The 17,839-nt window shown below is 41.8% G+C and overlaps 1 protein-coding gene across 1 annotated transcript in view; it reads right to left on the bottom strand.

Annotated features, from left to right (window-relative positions):
• The window catches only part of LOC137324915 (adhesion G-protein coupled receptor D2), a 257,856-nt gene that overhangs the window by 218,266 nt on the left and 21,751 nt on the right, over positions 1-17,839 (bottom strand). The window contains exons 5-7 of the mRNA XM_067989607.1: positions 9,357-9,551; positions 5,349-5,434; positions 1,944-2,228 (exon numbers count right to left, since the gene is read on the bottom strand). Coding sequence (XP_067845708.1) covers positions 1,944-2,228; positions 5,349-5,434; positions 9,357-9,551 — 566 coding nt within the window. The remainder of the gene's footprint in view (positions 1-1,943; positions 2,229-5,348; positions 5,435-9,356; positions 9,552-17,839) is intronic.

Here is a 17,839-nt window from a genome sequence, read left to right as displayed (position 1 = left end):
GGATGGGCACGGGTGGACACTAGTGGGCATGGGGGTCGCAAGTCACGGGGATAGGATCAGGGGTCAGTCACGGGGGTGGGTGTCGGGATCGCGGATCGTTGCGGGGGTCCGCGATCGTTGAGGGGGAGGGTCAGGGGTTGGAGGATCGGAGTGGAAGGATCGGGGTCGGGGAGGATTGGGGTCGGGGTAGGGGGGTCCACAATCGGGGGTCCATGATCGTTGGGTGGGGGTTGGTGCAGGTGGGCTTGTTGGACCTGGGGGAAGCACACCTGCTCCTCTGGGCCCACAAGCTGTGCCTTTCTAGGTATATACCCGTTAGTCTCGGGCCTTCTCGCCTCCTTTCACGAGGCCTAAAACAGAAGGCCCGGGATTCCCGGCCCCCCGGGGTTGAAATCGGGAATTGGTGAAAAATGGAGGCCTGACGCCTCCTTGAAAGGTTTTAAGGCCCAATCTGCCTCCTGGGAGCGGGTTGGTCAACTGCCCCTCATCCCGCCTCGGTGAAAACAGGAAATGGGCAGGTTGGAGGTGGGTCTGAAATGGTGCCAATTTTCAATGCCCCCCTGCCCCCAACCCACCCATTTTTTAATTTGAAAATTGAGTCCAATGTGTTTTATAAAAAGAGAGGGAAATTGCTGAAATGAGGTGCGAAGAAGAGAGTTGGTTGGTGATGAAGGATAGAATGATGGGGGAAATATATAGAGGAAAAAAAATCTGCATATCTAAGTACTGGTATGGGAATTCTTGGGTTTATAGTATTAGGCAAGTTTAAGGATATGAAATAAATTGGAACAGGGTTTTTATATGTGAGAAAAGTGAAGAAGGTATTTCTGGGTTATTGGAGTATTGGACATGAAGGTCATGGAATATGCAAATAGTGGGAGGGTATCCTAGGATCTGGGACTAATGGGAGTGGCAAGTGGGAAGATATTGCCAGGATGTGGGAGAAGTGGGAGTGAGGTTGTCAGTTTAGGAGTAGTAGAGGTGCTTTTGCGATGTGGGATACTGGGAGGAGGGGGGGGGGGGATTATAGGATGTGATGGGACTAAGGGCTTGGGGTTTGGGAGTATTGAGGCATCCCAGGATATAGAAAAAGTGGAAGATCAATCTTGAGATGTCGGAGTAGCGGGAGCAGGATGCTGGCACTTGGGAAGTGGGTATCAAGTGTGGTAGGAGTAGGTGTGAGGTACTAAAGCTTGGGAGGACATGTCGGGGTATCAGCATTCAGGAAGAGGGGTGCTGGGGTGTGGAACTACTGAGATAGCAGTGACTCTTCCTTCACCCTGCCAATTTGATCGCTTGTATTTTATTGATTTTGGTGATGTTTATACTCATCAAGGATTGCAATGCTGAGGATTGGAAATACCACTCTCTATTTTGCAAAGCTGTTTGATGTGAACAGTAGACCAAGTGGACACAGATAGGATCATGATTTCAATATTTTGCTCACTTCCTGATTCCACAGTACATTGCATTAAACATCAAGTATCTTACTGTTACATATACAAAAGACGGCAACTAAGATCTCCCATTTTAAATTATAAAAAAATTAAAAGGTAATATTTTGATACCAAAAAACTCAAAGCAAACAGGGTTGGTGTGTGGTTTAAACAAAATAAATGTTAGGATATCAGTGAATTAACAGAAAATAAATCACTTTTAACATGGCCAACTTCAACTACCCACGGCTGCAATACAGCCCTATTCAATCAGAGTTTTATTTCTCCATAATTCACTCGGCAATGTATATCCTTTAATAACTGTTTTCAAGCATTTCTTTGTCTACTCACAAAGTAATTTAGTTGCACAGAAGCTTCATATAAATGTTTCACAGATTAATATTAATATTTCATTGAATTATTTTATTTTCTACATCACATCAAAGATATTTAAATATTGAATATTGTTTTATAGTATAATAAAACTTTAAAATGAAGCATTCTCACCTCAGATATTATGAGCCATTCCAAGGAACACTTGGCGTCTATGATTTTGCTTGCCAACTTTATGTAGTTAGTAGCCAAGCTCAAAACTATTTCTGAATTATTTGTTTCTGTCTCAAAATCCAGTTCAGCGATATTTCCAAGAAATCTGGTCAGTGCCAGCAGGTCAGCAGAGGTGAGCTTAACATGGCTTTCCTCTGCAGCTTCTAATAATACGTTGGTGATGTAATTTGCACTGGTCAAGTTTTGTGGGTAATCACTTTTGTTCAGCAAAAGATAATCTGCAATCTAAAGCAACCAACACATAGAAAAATTTCCATACAATACACATCACAACATGGAGTCCATAACTAATATTGTACCTTTTAAATAAAATGAGTTATTGCAGTTTCTTGAAACTTTTGAAATAATTAATGGTGTAATGCCCTACAATAAGATTTTTGTTTCAACGATAAATATTACAAAAGCAGTTACTAATAATCATGTTTGAAACACATGTTGAACAGCTACTATTTTATTTTTGAACTCAACTATTTCTAAATTCGTCAATCATAGAAATAGAATTCGTCCATTCGTCTCAACAAATCTGTGTCAGCATTTACTCTCCACACAAGCAAATAGCTCTCATCACATTTATCCATCCTGTTTCCATATCCCTTCAACCCCTTTTCCTTCATCCACCTATCCAAACTAATCTTGAATGTTGACATAGTTTCTGCCTCAACTACTAACCCTGGAAGTGGATTGTAAAACTCTGTGTGATAGGTATTTATTATTTACTCATCACACTGACTTTCATTCACTGTCCCACTTCTTGCTAATCTCAACCAAGAACCAAAAGCAGAGGTTAGCCCCATTAATAACAAATGATATAATTGCATAATTTGATTTACACTAAACAATTTCTATTTCTTTTCAATTTCTTAATACCCCTTGGGGAATGACAGATGCAGTGAGCTACCATACTGTCTTTTCACCGTTGGCACTTAGATTTGAATATAGCCCAGACTGGTGGCTTGCCACATAACAGATGGCTGATGTGGAAAATAGAATAACCCACCATTGCCACTGGGAGCACTTCTCTGAAGCTGATGTTAAGGCATATAGATGAGACAACAGCAGATGAGAGGTTGACTCTGCATCTGACCTGTGCTTTAACCGAGATTGGGTGTGACACCAGGTCTGTAGGATTGACAACCCTCATCTTGATCCTTACTAGCATTGTTATTTTAAAATGGGAAAATGTTATCCATAAGGATAGTCATAAGTGAACGGTGTAATTGTGTTCCATTCCCCAGCAAAGACATTCTTCGCCTTGATATACACAGAAAAGTCTAAACGTCCTGGGCTACATTTTCCTTGTTGATCAGAGCCCATCCATATTCCACCACGCCATTACTGCTGACTTTCCTATTCCTGGTTAGTTGCCTTATTTCAGTAAGTTCACAAATGCAAATACTGATGATGGGCAATGAGCACAAATGTGAGTTTTGTTTTATTTTTTGGATGCTGCAGACAGCACTCCCTTGTTGACATCTATCCACAAGTCTCCACCAATTTCTACAAACTTCAGCAGTAGTGGGAAGACATTCTTCTACTTCTCTGTGGTCAAGTAAGGTTAGGATTGGGTCACTGGAGCTAGAGGTTCATCTCCTCCCCCTGCCAGGTTTAATACTTCACTTCCCATCACTGGCACTGGATAGTGGAGGTTTATGGCCAGTTTGCCAGTACGGCTAATATTGCATTAGCATCTGGTCAAAAATGCCTTTACTGCCAAAAATGCCTCTGACAACACAAGAACATCAGAGGGAAAGTTTAGCCTTTTCAAACATGATTTTTGGTTAGTAAGCTGCCTTAACCCTAAGCATCCTAGACAAATTTATTCATCAAGTCAAATGCTTCCTCCGTGGGCTGCTGGCAAGTATATTCATTTGTTGGCAGCATCTTTCTACTTGGACATACAATAAGCAGGCCATATCAATCTTCATTATTCTAGCTTTCAAGTGGCTAAAAAAAGTACTTTTGAGTCAGTGCAAAAAAAAAATCAATTTTCTTTAAATTTGCTTCCACTTACTAAAAGCACAATGTGGGCAAAAGAAAGAGTTCTTTTAAAAGCAGAGAGAAATGTAAGTACAAGAAAAAGATAGTTTGGGTTAGATTATGCACAAACATAATAAATTCAAAGACAGAACAAAGAGAGCAGGGCAAAAGGCATAACAAATCAAGCTGAAAGAAAGTGTTTATTTTAATCTTGAAGTGAAATAGCTCCTCCTGACATGTGAGGTGCTTTGTTACTGTAACGTTAGTGTGTGTTTCAGCGTCATACTGTGTGGCATTGAATACTTTCAAAATCACACTGCTAAGAGAGGTGAGAATTGTACCTGGATCCACCAGCAGTGAAACAGCAGTAAATTTTAACCCGTCATTAAACTTTCTTATGGGAATTGCAACTCTGAAATATGCACATGGAAGAACTTAAGAATTTCCTTTCTGCAAATTGTTTAAAATAGAAATTAAAAGATAAGCGATAAACACAAGAATTATACAATTTTTTGCAGATCAAAATAGAGATAAAATTCTGAGAGAGCTTGACAGGGTAGATGCTGAGAGGCTGTTTCCCCTGGCTGGAGAGTCTAGAACTAGGGGTCATAGTCTCAGGATAAGGGGTCAGCCATTTAGGACCGAAATGAGGAAAAGTTTCTTCACTCAGAGGGTTGTGAATCTTTGGAATTCTCTACCCCAGAGGGATGTGGATGCTCAATCGATGAGCGTATCCAAGATTGAGATCAATAGATTTTTGGACGCTAAGGGAATCAAGGGATATGGGGAGTAGGGCAGGAAAGTGGAGTTGAGGTTAAAGATCAGCCATGATCTTTTTGCATGACGGAGCAGGCTCGAGGAGCCGTACGGCCTACTCCTGCTCCTATTTTTTATGTTCTTATGTAGATTTATCTTTAGTAAACAAGAGTATTAAGATAACACAAGATGAATAATCCTTCAGCATGTTTAGTTTCAGAAATATTAACATACAAGACTGATGTGGTTTAGTATCTCTTTTATTCACCAATATTACCCCAAAGTTACAACAATCCTTCACACAGTTGTTTAAATGATCAGACTGTAAAACAAATTAAACTGTACATGCAAATAACAACTTTTCCATTTCAAAATTGTTTTTTCCCTAAAATTTAGTATGGCAATTATTTAAAATCCATTTAACTAGGAGACACTCCGCTGACATGTAATTATAGGTGACTTAACTCCATTCAAAGTAATCAATCAATTTTAAAAGCAAGTACATTTGGATCCTATGGACATTAGCTTTTATTTAAAACATGGAACTCTCTAATGCAACAAGTGTAATTCACATTGTGAAGTAATTGCTCAAAACAACAACTAATTACTTACTGAAACAGCAGCAGACTTTTCCCTTATACGTAAGAGAAATGGAGAGGGAGGTAGGGAAGAAAAGGCTTGCATTTGTTCATATACATCTGAAAAGGGAACAAAAATACTAGAATATTTTACAAATCACTGTGATTGTATGGCAATTGGCATATAAATCAAACAAAGGCCCATCCGAGCTACCACAATGAGAAACTTAGTTTCCTTTGATGTTTTTGGATTCTGTATAAAGAGGTGCCTTATGTCACCTACCTCTGCTTTACAGAGATTGTTTCAGAATGGTGGTGAGTTGACAAAATTGTCCCATTTATGATGCTATTAGCATCAAGTAGTTAAATGAAACATACAATTAAATTCTTCTCTGAACATAGATAAACTTTGGTACTGTAAATGTAATTTTCATTTAATGTAACAGCAGCAATTTCAAACAAATATATCTATAATATATTTGAAAGTCTCACGTCTGCATTCATTTTCTGGCCACAAAACTTTACTTCCTGTTTTTGGCACACTTTTGTCCCAATGTAAATTCCTACGCCCACATTTATAACAGAAACTTCCTATGTAAGCTTGTCACACTGGCCCCATAACAGTTTGGTTTTGCATCTCCCAGTAATTCCGTCTATCCTACCGAGAAACTCCTATGTTCCAACTAATTTTACTTTTCCATTTCCCAAACTGCTGTAGGTTTTCCTATCCCCTGCTCTCTAAGTCCACTTCACTTAAAGACAACATTTGGTCTTGACTCCCCATGTGCAAGGTCACAATCAATAGGCTAGTATCTATAAAATGATACACTATGTTAGACATTCCTGAATGGATCCCAATCCTAAATGCTCCTCAAAAGGAACATCAACAGCAAGTGTCTTCAAAAGAATAGTCCAGGACCATTGAAGTTTCAGCCTCCAAAATAACGTGCAGAATCTTGTATGTGGTGTCAGTAATGTGGTCTTGGTTCAAACCAAATGTTCCATCCAAGGCAGAAGAAAGTTAAGAATTTCCTTCTGAGGCTTCATCCTGGAAAAGCAACTGGCCTGAATGGGGACAGAGTTCAATTCTGTCTGACAAATTTATGGGCCTCCTTCCTCACTTGTTTCAACTGGCAACGTTCTATCTGAGTGGAAAGCAGTAAACCACAGCCCCGACTACAAAAAGAGATCGAGCTAAAACATGACAATGATGCACCAGTGTTTCCACTGTTAACCATATCAAAGCTTTGGAAACCATATCAATGAAAAGCGTGGAATCCAATGTGACTTCACAACAAAACTAATTTGGAATACTCCCAAACTCGTGAATGAAATAATTTTCTCAATATCCAGCTCAAAATCAGGGAAGCAGCCCTTGAAATTTCTGAAATTTTAGACAGCATATTACAATGCTAGAATCCAGTGATGTACCTGTTGCGCTGCTGAATTGGTTATTTCCATAGAGAAGGCAAACACTGAATCCTGATGAATGGAGATTCTTCTTTTTAAAGGATATTTTTCCTCCTCCCTTGCTGGGGTACAGTTTCAGGCACCAGGAGCCCTCTGGTACCTTGCTGATTCTTCATAAGTGAATCTTGGTAGGGAATATCAGCAGGCTATTTGACCACGGGGGAGAATTGCAGTCGAGCACAACCCTACCCCCAACCAACGTCTAGTTGTGTGCATGTGCAGCAGGGTAAACTGGATAGCAATCAGGAACAGAAACCATGGCCAATTTTCCTTTCCTAACCCAGGGACGCTGAGGCTAATTGTAACGACCCACCAACACCTCAGCCAAGGTCAGCTAATTACAACTTTAGTCTTTTACTCAGGCATTTCTCTCAAACAAAGCATAAAGGATTATTTCAATGTGAGCTCTCGATCTCTACACTCACCACTGGCTGCCCGATCTGCCAGGACTCTCCAATTCATTCCAGCTGGCCTCCTACCCAAGTCCCACTGGTTCCTATTGAGTCCCGTTGCTGCCACATGTAATCATTTCAGCTTTTGCTGCAGCAGCAACAGGACTCGGGTAGGGATTGGGGCAAGACTGACTGGGGAAGTTCTGGTTGGATGGGAAGAGAGAGAAGGGAAAATTCAGGGTGGCACTGGGAGGAACACAATACCACCATGAACTAGGGAGGGTAAGGAAACAGTATCAGCGGGCAGATGGGGAGATGAAAGGACACAGTGCCACAGGTTTTGATTGGCTGCTGGTGGTAGTTGGGTGGGTTTTGATTGGCTGGTGGTGGGTAGCTGGCTGGGTTTTGATTGGCTTGTGGTGGTAGTTGGCTGGGTTTTGATTGGCTTGTGGTGGTAGCTGGCTGGGTTTTGATTGTGTATGGATTTTGGACATTGGGTCAAACCCCATTTTACTTTTTTGAACTACTGGACGATTCAACATAAAGGTTTAACCAGTCCCTTTAAGGATTTGGACATTCACTTGGATAGTACATTCGAAAGCAAGGGATAACTTGCCCTGGCTATTACAGTGTAAATGCATAATTGCAAAACAGCAAAGTGCAGACTGTTTAAATTGGACAGTTGAACATCAGTTTAACACTGCAGGAGCAATACAGGACAGAAACTGTAAACAGGCTGCGACTTTCAATAACAACTGATATGGAGAAGCTTCCACAAGGTTTTTGATGTCAACAACTGCAAAGGGCAAAGAAATGATAGGACACCTGCCTTTGCGAAGAGGGGAGGATATAAGAGGTTCATATGGTCCATGAGTGGTCCAACCAGCCAGCCATCTTAATGCAATGGACAAATTGGGCCTTCTCGTAGCTCGGTTCACACTATTTGCTCAGAAGCATATAAAAATAAGACATCGTAGCAGTCAAAACAACAGACAACATCGGAGAAGCTGGAAGAAGCTTCATGAGTTAACGACTGCAGCATGAGTTCCTCCAATGAGACTTTGTTTTTGAACTTTGACAAGAAGACTTTGATTCTGAGCTTTCACCAAATTACTTTGTCTGTAAACTTTGATGAAAAGACAAACCTTGATGAGAAGAACCTCAACACATCACCTGTTACCACTGTAATCAACTCCCTACTTTTGGACCTAAAGGACTGCTTTGACCTAGATGACTGCTTTGATGCATAAGGTTATATCCGTTACTTGCTCACTTTGCTTTGTGCCTGCTTATGTGCTCTTTTAAATCATTAAGTAAGGAACATTGCAAACCCCCACTTGTATTATCAGGTAGAGTAATCCTTGTATTAATTGAGTTGCTTCATGCTTGCTATGTGTTCTTTTTACATTACTAAATAAAGAATCACTTTGATTCACAAAACTACCTCATCAGGTTGCTTTCTTTGCCTGAACTATGGTCCAGATCTATGAATCTCTGGGAAAGACCCTAAATTCCCTTAAATTGGCTGCTGGTGGTAGTTGGCTGTATTTTGATTGGCTGGTGGTGGTAGTTGGCTGGGTTTTGATTGGTTGGTGGTGATATTTGGCTGGGTTTTGATTGGTTGGTGGTGATAGTTGGCTGGGCTTTCATTGGTTGGTGGTGATAGCTGGCTGGTCTTTCATTGGTTGGTGGTGATAGCTGGCTGGTCTTTCATTGGTTGGTGGTGATAGCTGGCTGGTCTTTCATTGGTTGGTGGTGATTGCTGGCTGGTCTTTCATTGGTTGGTGGTGATTGCTGGCTGGTCTTTCATTGGCTGCTGCTTCAGTTTTATTAATGTCTGAATTTTCAGGATTCCAAAAACAGTCCCATCCTAAAAAAAATCAAATGCTGATGTGCTTTCCTACCATCCAATAGAAGTAAAAATGAAGCTGTTTTGTATTTGTCTCACATCTGCTTTCAGTTTTGTAAAATCCACTGTGTTTTTCCTATTGACTGATGTATGTAACATCACATATCACTACTCCGCCAGCAATTAATATTCTAGGCTAAATTATAGAAAGAAACAAACAAACTTATTTAATTTATGTCAAGATAAGAGAAATTATTTTCAGTGAGGATACAGTAATTGTTGCTTTAAAGTAATGTACATTCAAAATGTAATAATAAACTGTTAAATCAACCTTTGTCATATCTGCAGAGTGCTTCTTTCTGTTTTGAGCACATTTCAGAAGCCCATGCTCCAGTCAACGGGTCGAAGGCTACACATTCTCCTTTATTAACAGCATGGCTGACATCTGATGAGATATTGTGAAAAAGGGGCACTGTTCCATCAACCCACAAAATGTCAAATGGTTCTGTTGTTTGGAATCCATCACCTACAATGGAACGAACAAACAAATAAATGTAAATGTCATGAGTTACAAGACAGAGAAACACATTAAGTCACTGATTAACAAATCTTACAGCATGCATATTCAAAATAAATATATTTATTCAAACCCATCTTCTACTGCTAAACAAAAAGGTGTGCTGTATCTGGATTTATATTTCTTTAACTAGTTCACCTCCTTACATCCCTGAGGCTCTTTCAGACACAGCGGTCCTGACATTTCTATCTCTGTTAATGTTAATTTAAAAAGTAAAATTACAACAGTGACTACACTTCAAAAAAGTACTTAATTGGTTATAAAATGCCTTCGGAGACATCCTGAGGGTGTGAAAGGTGCTGTAAATGCAATTTCTTTGTTTCTTTCTAGGAGCATAGTGGTTATGGTACTGGAATAGTAATCCAGAGACCTGGACCAATAATCCAGAGGTGAGTACAAATCCCACCATGGCAGTTTGAGAATTTGAATTCAGTTTTAAAAATCTAGACATAAAAAGTTGGTACCAGTAAAAGTTAACATGAATCTGTCGGATTGTCGTAAAAACCCAACTGGTTCACTAATGTCTTTTAGGGAAGAAAGCCTGATGTCCTTACCCGGTCTGGCTGTGACTCCAGTTCCACACCAACATGGCTGACTCTTAACTGCCCACTGAAATGGCCTAGCAAGTCACTCAGTTGAAGAATGCCCACCAACACCTTCTCAGGGCAACTAGGTGTGGCCAATAAATGCCAGCCTTGCCAGTGACGCCCACGTACCGAGAATTAATTTTAAAAATTAAAATCTGTTGTAGTGTCAGAAGAAAATGCCAGGAGACTATGTTTAGCACAGCTAAGGATTCCTATCGCTTCAAAGTAAAAGTAAAAATAGGTAATAAAAAGGGATAGAAAAAATGCTAGTTAATGAAAATTAGTGATGAATTTGTACAACATTCTGCAACTGCACAATCAAATCAAAATGTGTATTGATGAATTTAATAAAGAGGAAGATTTGTAAGCATCAGCACAGCGGTGAAAGATATGAACAGTACTCATAGTTTTCTGTTCAAGAGCACGAGTGTAGTCACCACTGGTAGGCATATTGAAGCAAGTAGAGAGGGCATCTGGAAGTGCAAGAGCATAAGGGGCATATGAGTCACAGCAGGTATTACCTCAGACAATGGGTCTACCAGGGCTTACTGAGTGCGGACAAGGAGAATTAAGTTCAACAGGAAGTTATTACTGCGTGTGCCACCTGGTACAAGAGCTACAGAAGCAGTAAACCATCTGCAATACACAACCAGATGCAGTGAAAGGTCACCATTGCCATTAACTTTAATGTTACAAGGACCTTCCAGTCACCCAAAGGTGACATCTCAGGAATCAGTTGCTGCATTTGTCTTTTGGATAACCAATGCCTTCTTTTCTACACAAGAATGGCAGACTGCCAATATTTGTTAAAAGTGCATTCAATTTATTATGGTGTCTGTCATGTACATGTTTAACATTTGCCCCTTGGTGGTCATGAATTTCTCTGCCTTAGTTACCCAAGTGCCTTACTAAAGGCTCCTCTAGGAGAGGGAGTAGTGCTGGTGCATGTCTGGATTGACAAGTGCAGAGCTTCTAGGGATGCAGAATACCCATTGTATGTACCTACAACTAACCCTGATGCATGTGCATCAGTGCCAGGGTCCCGTTGCTGTTAGATGTCGGCCTATTGTCAACTTGTGCTGGGCTAAATGATGCCACAAAACTACTGCTGACATAGGTGCAAACTGATGCTCCAGTGATACTCTGGAGAGTTTCTACTCATGATGCATACCATTTTGTCTAAGTGGAGAACAGTGGGCACTTGTGAGGTCTTAGAATTTCCCCCTTCCACCACCCCCGCCCCCCATGCTTGGCTGTAACCAAACAAATTCAAGCCAGCTGTGACTTCAACTTGGAGATTGGGCCTCAGAGCAAGAGTGGGAGCATTCATGAAAGATCTTTCTACTTTGCTTATAGCCTGTGTAACTAAATTCTGCACAAAGCAACACAGGAACGGGAGTAAGCCCTCGAGCCTGTTCCGCCATTCAATTAGATCATGGCTGATCGGTACCTCAACTCCATTAACCTGCCTTTGATCCATATTCCTTGATATCCTTAGCTAATAAAAACCTCTCAATCTGTATCTTGAAAATTCCAATTGACCTAGTTTGGGGGGGGGGGGGGGGGGGGAATAGCCTTTTGTGGGGGGGGGTGGGGAAGTTCCAGATGTGTGTGAAAGTGCTTCCTGATTTCACTCCTGAATGGCTTGGCTCTAATTTTAGGATTGTGCCACCTTGTTCTGGATTCCCCACCAGAGGAAATACTTTTTCTGTATCTAGCCCATTGAATCAACATGCGCAGGACACCATTTTGGTAAAGGTGTTTGCGCACACGCACTTAACTAACGCCGGCAGCATGTAAAGTAGGGAGATTATGCGGTAGATCAGTGTGCAACACTGATTTAAAGGGACAGATGCGATTTTGGAACTCCACGCTCCAGCCAACCCCGCATAGCTGAACAGGTCTTAAACAGCACGGGGACCCCCCACCCCCCAACACTATTTAAAGGGATCATGCAGAAGTTACAGGTTAGTTGCTGGATTATTGCTTCTGGCTGCTGATGATTTTGTACTGGTTTTTGGAGGTCTCCTATACTTGAATACTAGGACAAGGAGTGAAGTTAGGAAACACTTCTACACACAAATGGTGGTAGAAGTTTGGAACACTTCCTCAAATGGCAATTGATCTAGCTCAATTGTTAATTTTAAATCTGAGATTGATAGATTTTGTAAGGGATATGGGGCTAAGGCGGGTATATGCAGTTAGGTCACAGATCAGCCATGATCTTATTGAATGGCAGAACAGGCTCGAGGGGCCAAATGGCCTACTCCTGTTCCTATGTTGCTATAATAAAGTTTCAATACTCTACAGGGAGTGGGCTGGCTAGCTGACAGGCAACAGCATGGGCACTGGTGGGGTGGTAGGGGTGGGACAGGAATGCTGTCATCCTGAGAGAGGACAGCAGGTTCGTGTTCCATGAAGCCACTGCCACTTGCTGCCTCCTGTGATGTGCCACGTTCTCCTGCAAGAAAGCGGGAAGTGTGTCGGTGAGATGTCCTGCCAGAAGTTTGGGTGATGTGGCTGTCATGATTGAATTGCTGCCAGTGTTTTTGACCTGTGAGTTATGGGTGTGTGGCTTGCAACAGTGGTAATGTGTGAGGGTGAGATGAAGCATCTGATCGGAAGAGTTAAGTACTGATTGAAAGAGTTTATTGGTAAGTGGGTGATTGGTGGCGGGGGATGGGGGGGCATAGTGCTGAGCAACCTTTATTCAATGTTTTGAAGGAACTCAACAATTTGTAAACATAAGGACGGGACCTGCATCTGTGTTTTTACGTGTGCAATTTCTGATCTCCATTCAGACTCCGTATCTTATAGTTTGAAAACATATGGGTCCCGTAAACTTTGAGTAGCCAAGTTCTTGCTCATTAAAAATTCCAGAATTCCCATTATCACCATGTTTACAATATTGCAGCACAGATTCACTTCACTATTGACTTCCACCACTTCCTGCAGCCATAATGCACCTTCCCTTTAAAAGGTGCAGGCTGCCTTTAAGTGAAGCTAGCCATTTGCAATATCTGGGTCCCCTGCTGGTAAACAGCCATTCAGCAGCACAGGTAGCACTGGCTGCACGCAGCAATCATAGAAATCACCAGGCAGTAAAATGTTACATGCCGCCTGCATCTCAAAGACCGGGCGCGGCTAAATCACGCACCGCGATCCCCGCGTCCGTTTTCGGGGATTAACCAATTTAACCCCTCTATTCCTTCATCCAAGTCATTGATGTAGATGGTGAAAATCTGAGGCCCAGTATAGATCCCTGCGGAAAACCATTCATCACATCCTGCCAATCAGAGAATGAACCCCTTATCCCTACTCTTTGTCTCCTATCTCCCAACCAATTCCCAACCCATGTCATAAGGTAAATAATCTCTTGTGCAGAACCTTATCAATTGCCTTCTGGAAGTCCATGTAGATAACATTTATAGACACTCCCAGAGTTTGGACGAATGAGAGGTGATCTCAGTGAAACGTATAAAATTCTGAGAGGGCTTGACAGGGTAGGTGCTGAGAAGGTGTTTCCCCTGGCTGGACAGTCTAGAACTAGGGGTCACAGTCTCAGGATAAGGGGTCGGCCATTTAGGACCGAGATGAGGAAAGATTTCTTCACTCAGAGGGTTGTGAATCTTTGGAATTCTCTACCCCAGAGGGCTACGGATGCTCAGTCGTTGAGTATATTCAAGACTGAGATCGATGGATATTTGGACACTAAGGACATCAAGGTATATGAGGATAGGGCAGGAAAGTGCAGTTGAGATAGAAGATCAGCCATGATTTTAATGAATAACGGAGGAGCCTCGAGGACCATATGGCCTACTCCTGCTCCTATTTCTTATGTTCTTACCTGTCCACCATGTTAGTGACCTCCTCTCCAAATTTAACTTGATTAGTCAGACATGACCTACCTTTCACAAATCCATGCTGACTCTCTTTGATCAGCTCATACTTGTTCAAATGCTCAGTCACTCACTCCCTGATGATAGATTCCAGTGACTTCCCCACAACTGATGTTAAACTGACAGGTCTGTAATTTCCTTGTTTCTCTCTCCCTCCTTTCCTAAATAATGGTGTGACATTTGCAATTTTCCAATCCAACAGCACAATTCCTGAATCTAGCGAGCTTTGGAAAATAGTGATTAACGTAGCTGCAATTTCCCCACCTGTTTCTTTTAAAGCCCTGAGGTGGAAACCATCAGGTCCTGGAGATTTGTCTATCATAAGTCCCATTACTTTCTCCATTACCATTTTCAGACTTATACTAATATGTACACCCACTTGATTTATTTTTAGATTCCCTTGTACCGTTGGTATTTTGTTCACTTCCTCTACTGCGAAAATGGATGTAGTGTATTCATTTAACAAGTCTGCCATTTCCTTATTGTCCATTATAATTTCACCTGTGTCTGTCTTTAATGGGCCCACAGTCCCCTTTATCACTCTCCCTTAATATATTTATAAAAATGTTTACTGCTACCTTTGATATCTCTTGCAAATTTTTTATATTCCCTTTTTCCACCTGTTATTGCTTTCTTTGTATCCCTTTGTTGCTTTTTATAACTCTCCCAGCCTGCTGGATTTATCCTTTCCGCTGGGACCTTGGTTCCAGCTCAGTTCGGTTGCACCTGGTGGTGCAGCTCCTTCTTGTCCTAGTACTGATGCCAGTGTCCCAAGAAATGGAACCCCTCCTCCCCACACCAGTCTTTCAGCCATGTATTTACTTTCCTGATCTGTTTATCCCTATGCCAATTCCCACGTAGCTCAGGTAGTAATCCAGAGATTACCATGCTTGAGCTCCTGCTTTTTAATTTAGCACCTAGCTCCTGATAGTCCCTCAGCAGGACCTCCTCCCTGTTCTTTCCAATGTCATTGGTTCCAACCTGGATCACAACAACTGGTTCTTCCCTCTCCGTTTCCAAGTTCCTTTTCAGCCGCTTTGAGATATCCTTTACCTTGGCATCACATAAGCAATACACCCTCCTGGACTCTCAATCACAACTGAGGGGAGACCCTCTATTCCCCTAATTATCAAATCCCCTATAACTCCAACCTTTCTGTTCTGCTGTTCCCCCTCTTGGACTGCTTCCTGCTTCACGGTGCTTTGGTTAGCATTCTGGCCATCCTTTGGGCAGCCTTCTTCCTTATCTCTATAGGCAGAAAGTACGTCATACCTGTTGGACAGGTCCAAATACTACAGTATCTCCTTCCCTACCTCCACTAGGTCCCCCTTATCCTGCTGATTGTCAGTCACACATTCCTCTTTGTTCTGCAGTAAACTATCCAGATATTCCTTCCCCATCCTTAAGTGTCAGAGTGTCTCTAACTGGCGCTTGAGCTCAATAACTCTGAGCCAGAGTGACTCAGGAGATAGACATTTCCCATAGGTGTGTTCATCCGGTGTCCACAAAATCCCATTCTGCAGTCCCGACACATTGCCTGTGCTGCCATTATCTGTTCTTTATTTATTGTACAGTAATTATTTATTTATCTATTTCCAAAGCTAACTCATTCATCTTTAATGCTAAATTTTGATCAGGTGGATTTAATTTTATTTCTTTCAGGTACTTTTTATTGCTTAGTTTAGTTCAAATATCCTATTTCTTTCCCTACTTGACATCAGTTTTTATATATTTACTTTTTATTACCAACTTAAAGCTGCTAGTTAGGTTTTTGCCCTCACCTCTTATTTATTCATTTCTATTTCTTAAGTTTTGTAGACCCTTAATCTACCACACAGTTAAGCATTAAAACAAGTGTAAATAATTGAACACTTAAATTTTGATCCCCAGTTAATTTACTTACCATCTCCTTCCCCCTCTGCATCTAATTCCCACTCTCACCAAATTCCCATTTTAAAAGTCCTCACTCTATCCCCCGCTCACTCCGTGACCAGCACACTCTGCTGTGCACTCTACTTGAGTGCTGTGCTCTTGCAGGTAATTCGCCCTATAAATACCTTTCAAACACAAACCAGTTTTAACTGTTCAGTTAACATCCAGTCAAAGAGTATTGAATTAACACCTAGCCAGTGACCTACTTACAGTTGACTGCAATTGCACACAGCAGTGCAAATAACCATTGTCCGACGACAACAGTTATATCTGAGATGGCATCAGATATCTGAATGTTGGATTCCCCTCCCACACTACCCAATGAATTTCCAATGCCATGTGCAAGGAGGGAAGTAGGAAGTAACTGCTCATCAATATTGTGCTATTGTTTTACTGACCTCCTTTTGAAATTAGACCCACTAAAGTCTGTGTATCGCATACAACTCAGCAGGGAGTCTAAGCATGCTGGAATTCCAGTCTGTGCCAGTTGGCCCCAATCAATCACCATTGCAACCTCTTCCTTACCATTGCTCAGTAGCTCACTTTCTATTTTATTCTCAACATCACTATATACACCTATGGTATGTGTACCCCTGCAAGTGCTTGTTTCAAATGAAATTGGTGGCTTCTGGTACTCAGGTGAGTGGGGTTCGTCCAGAGTGCCTTGTAGACCACTGGGTTCTCTTTGCCCTGTGAAGGTAGCAGAGAGATATTATGAGTATGTACCCATTTTGGTACTGTCGTCAGGAGCACCATTGTGCATAATCAATATGTATGGACCTATTGGTTTAATGTAGTGTGAAAATCACGGTAAATGATACAAATCAAAAGTTCTAAACAATTCTTCAATCACCACAGTCACAATGCTTCCAGACACTCTCACAAATAAATTAAACTGTGATGCTCATAAGAACTGAACTGCTTCATGTATGAAGTCCATCACCTGTTCCATGCTGTATCCCTCCTCTTATGTGAGTGTGCCTTTAAATATAAGCCATGATGTGGAGATGCCGGTGATGGACTGGGGTTGACAATTGTAAACAATTTTACAACACCAAGTTATAGTCCAACAAATTTATTTTAAATTCCACAAGCTTTCGGAGGCTTCCTCCTTCGTCAGGTGAATGGTGTGGAAATGAAATTTTCGAATCCTTCGCATTTGAAAATCACAGAACACTGCCTGGTGATTACTGCCCGTTGCCAAGGCAATCACAGTGAGCAGACAGAAAGGTGTCACCTAAAAGGCCACCGAATATACAAACCCCCCCAAAAAAAAGAGAGAGAGAGAGAGAGAAGGAAGACAGTCAATGACCCGTTATATTAAAAACAGATAACATTTGTTCGCTGGTGGGGTTACGTGTAGTGTGACATGAACCCAAGATCCCGGTTGAGGCCGTCCTCATGGGTGCGGAACTTGGCTATCAATTTCTGCTCGACGATTTTGCGTTGTCGTGTGTCTCGAAGGCCGCCTTGGAGTATGCTTACCCGAAGGTCGATGGCTGAATGTCCATGACTGCTGAAGTGTTCCCCGACAGGGAGAGAACCCTCCTGTTTGGCGATTGTTGCGCGGTGTCCGTTCATCCGTTGTCGCAGCGTCTGCATGGTCTCGCCAATGTACCATGCTCTGGGGCATCCTTTCCTGCAAAGTATGAGGTAGACAACGTTGGTCGAGTCACAGGAGTATGAACCGTGCACCTGGTGGGTGGTGTCCTCTCGTGTGATGGTGGTATCTGTGTCGATGATCTGGCATGTCTTGCAGAGGTTACCGTGGCAGGGTTGTGTGGTGTCGTGGACGCTGTTCTCTTGAAAGCTAGGTAAT

This window comes from Heptranchias perlo, chromosome 9, assembly GCF_035084215.1.
Source record: "Heptranchias perlo isolate sHepPer1 chromosome 9, sHepPer1.hap1, whole genome shotgun sequence".
Taxonomy (NCBI): Eukaryota; Metazoa; Chordata; class Chondrichthyes; order Hexanchiformes; family Hexanchidae; genus Heptranchias; species Heptranchias perlo.
This window is presented reverse-complemented; position numbering and strand designations above follow the sequence as displayed.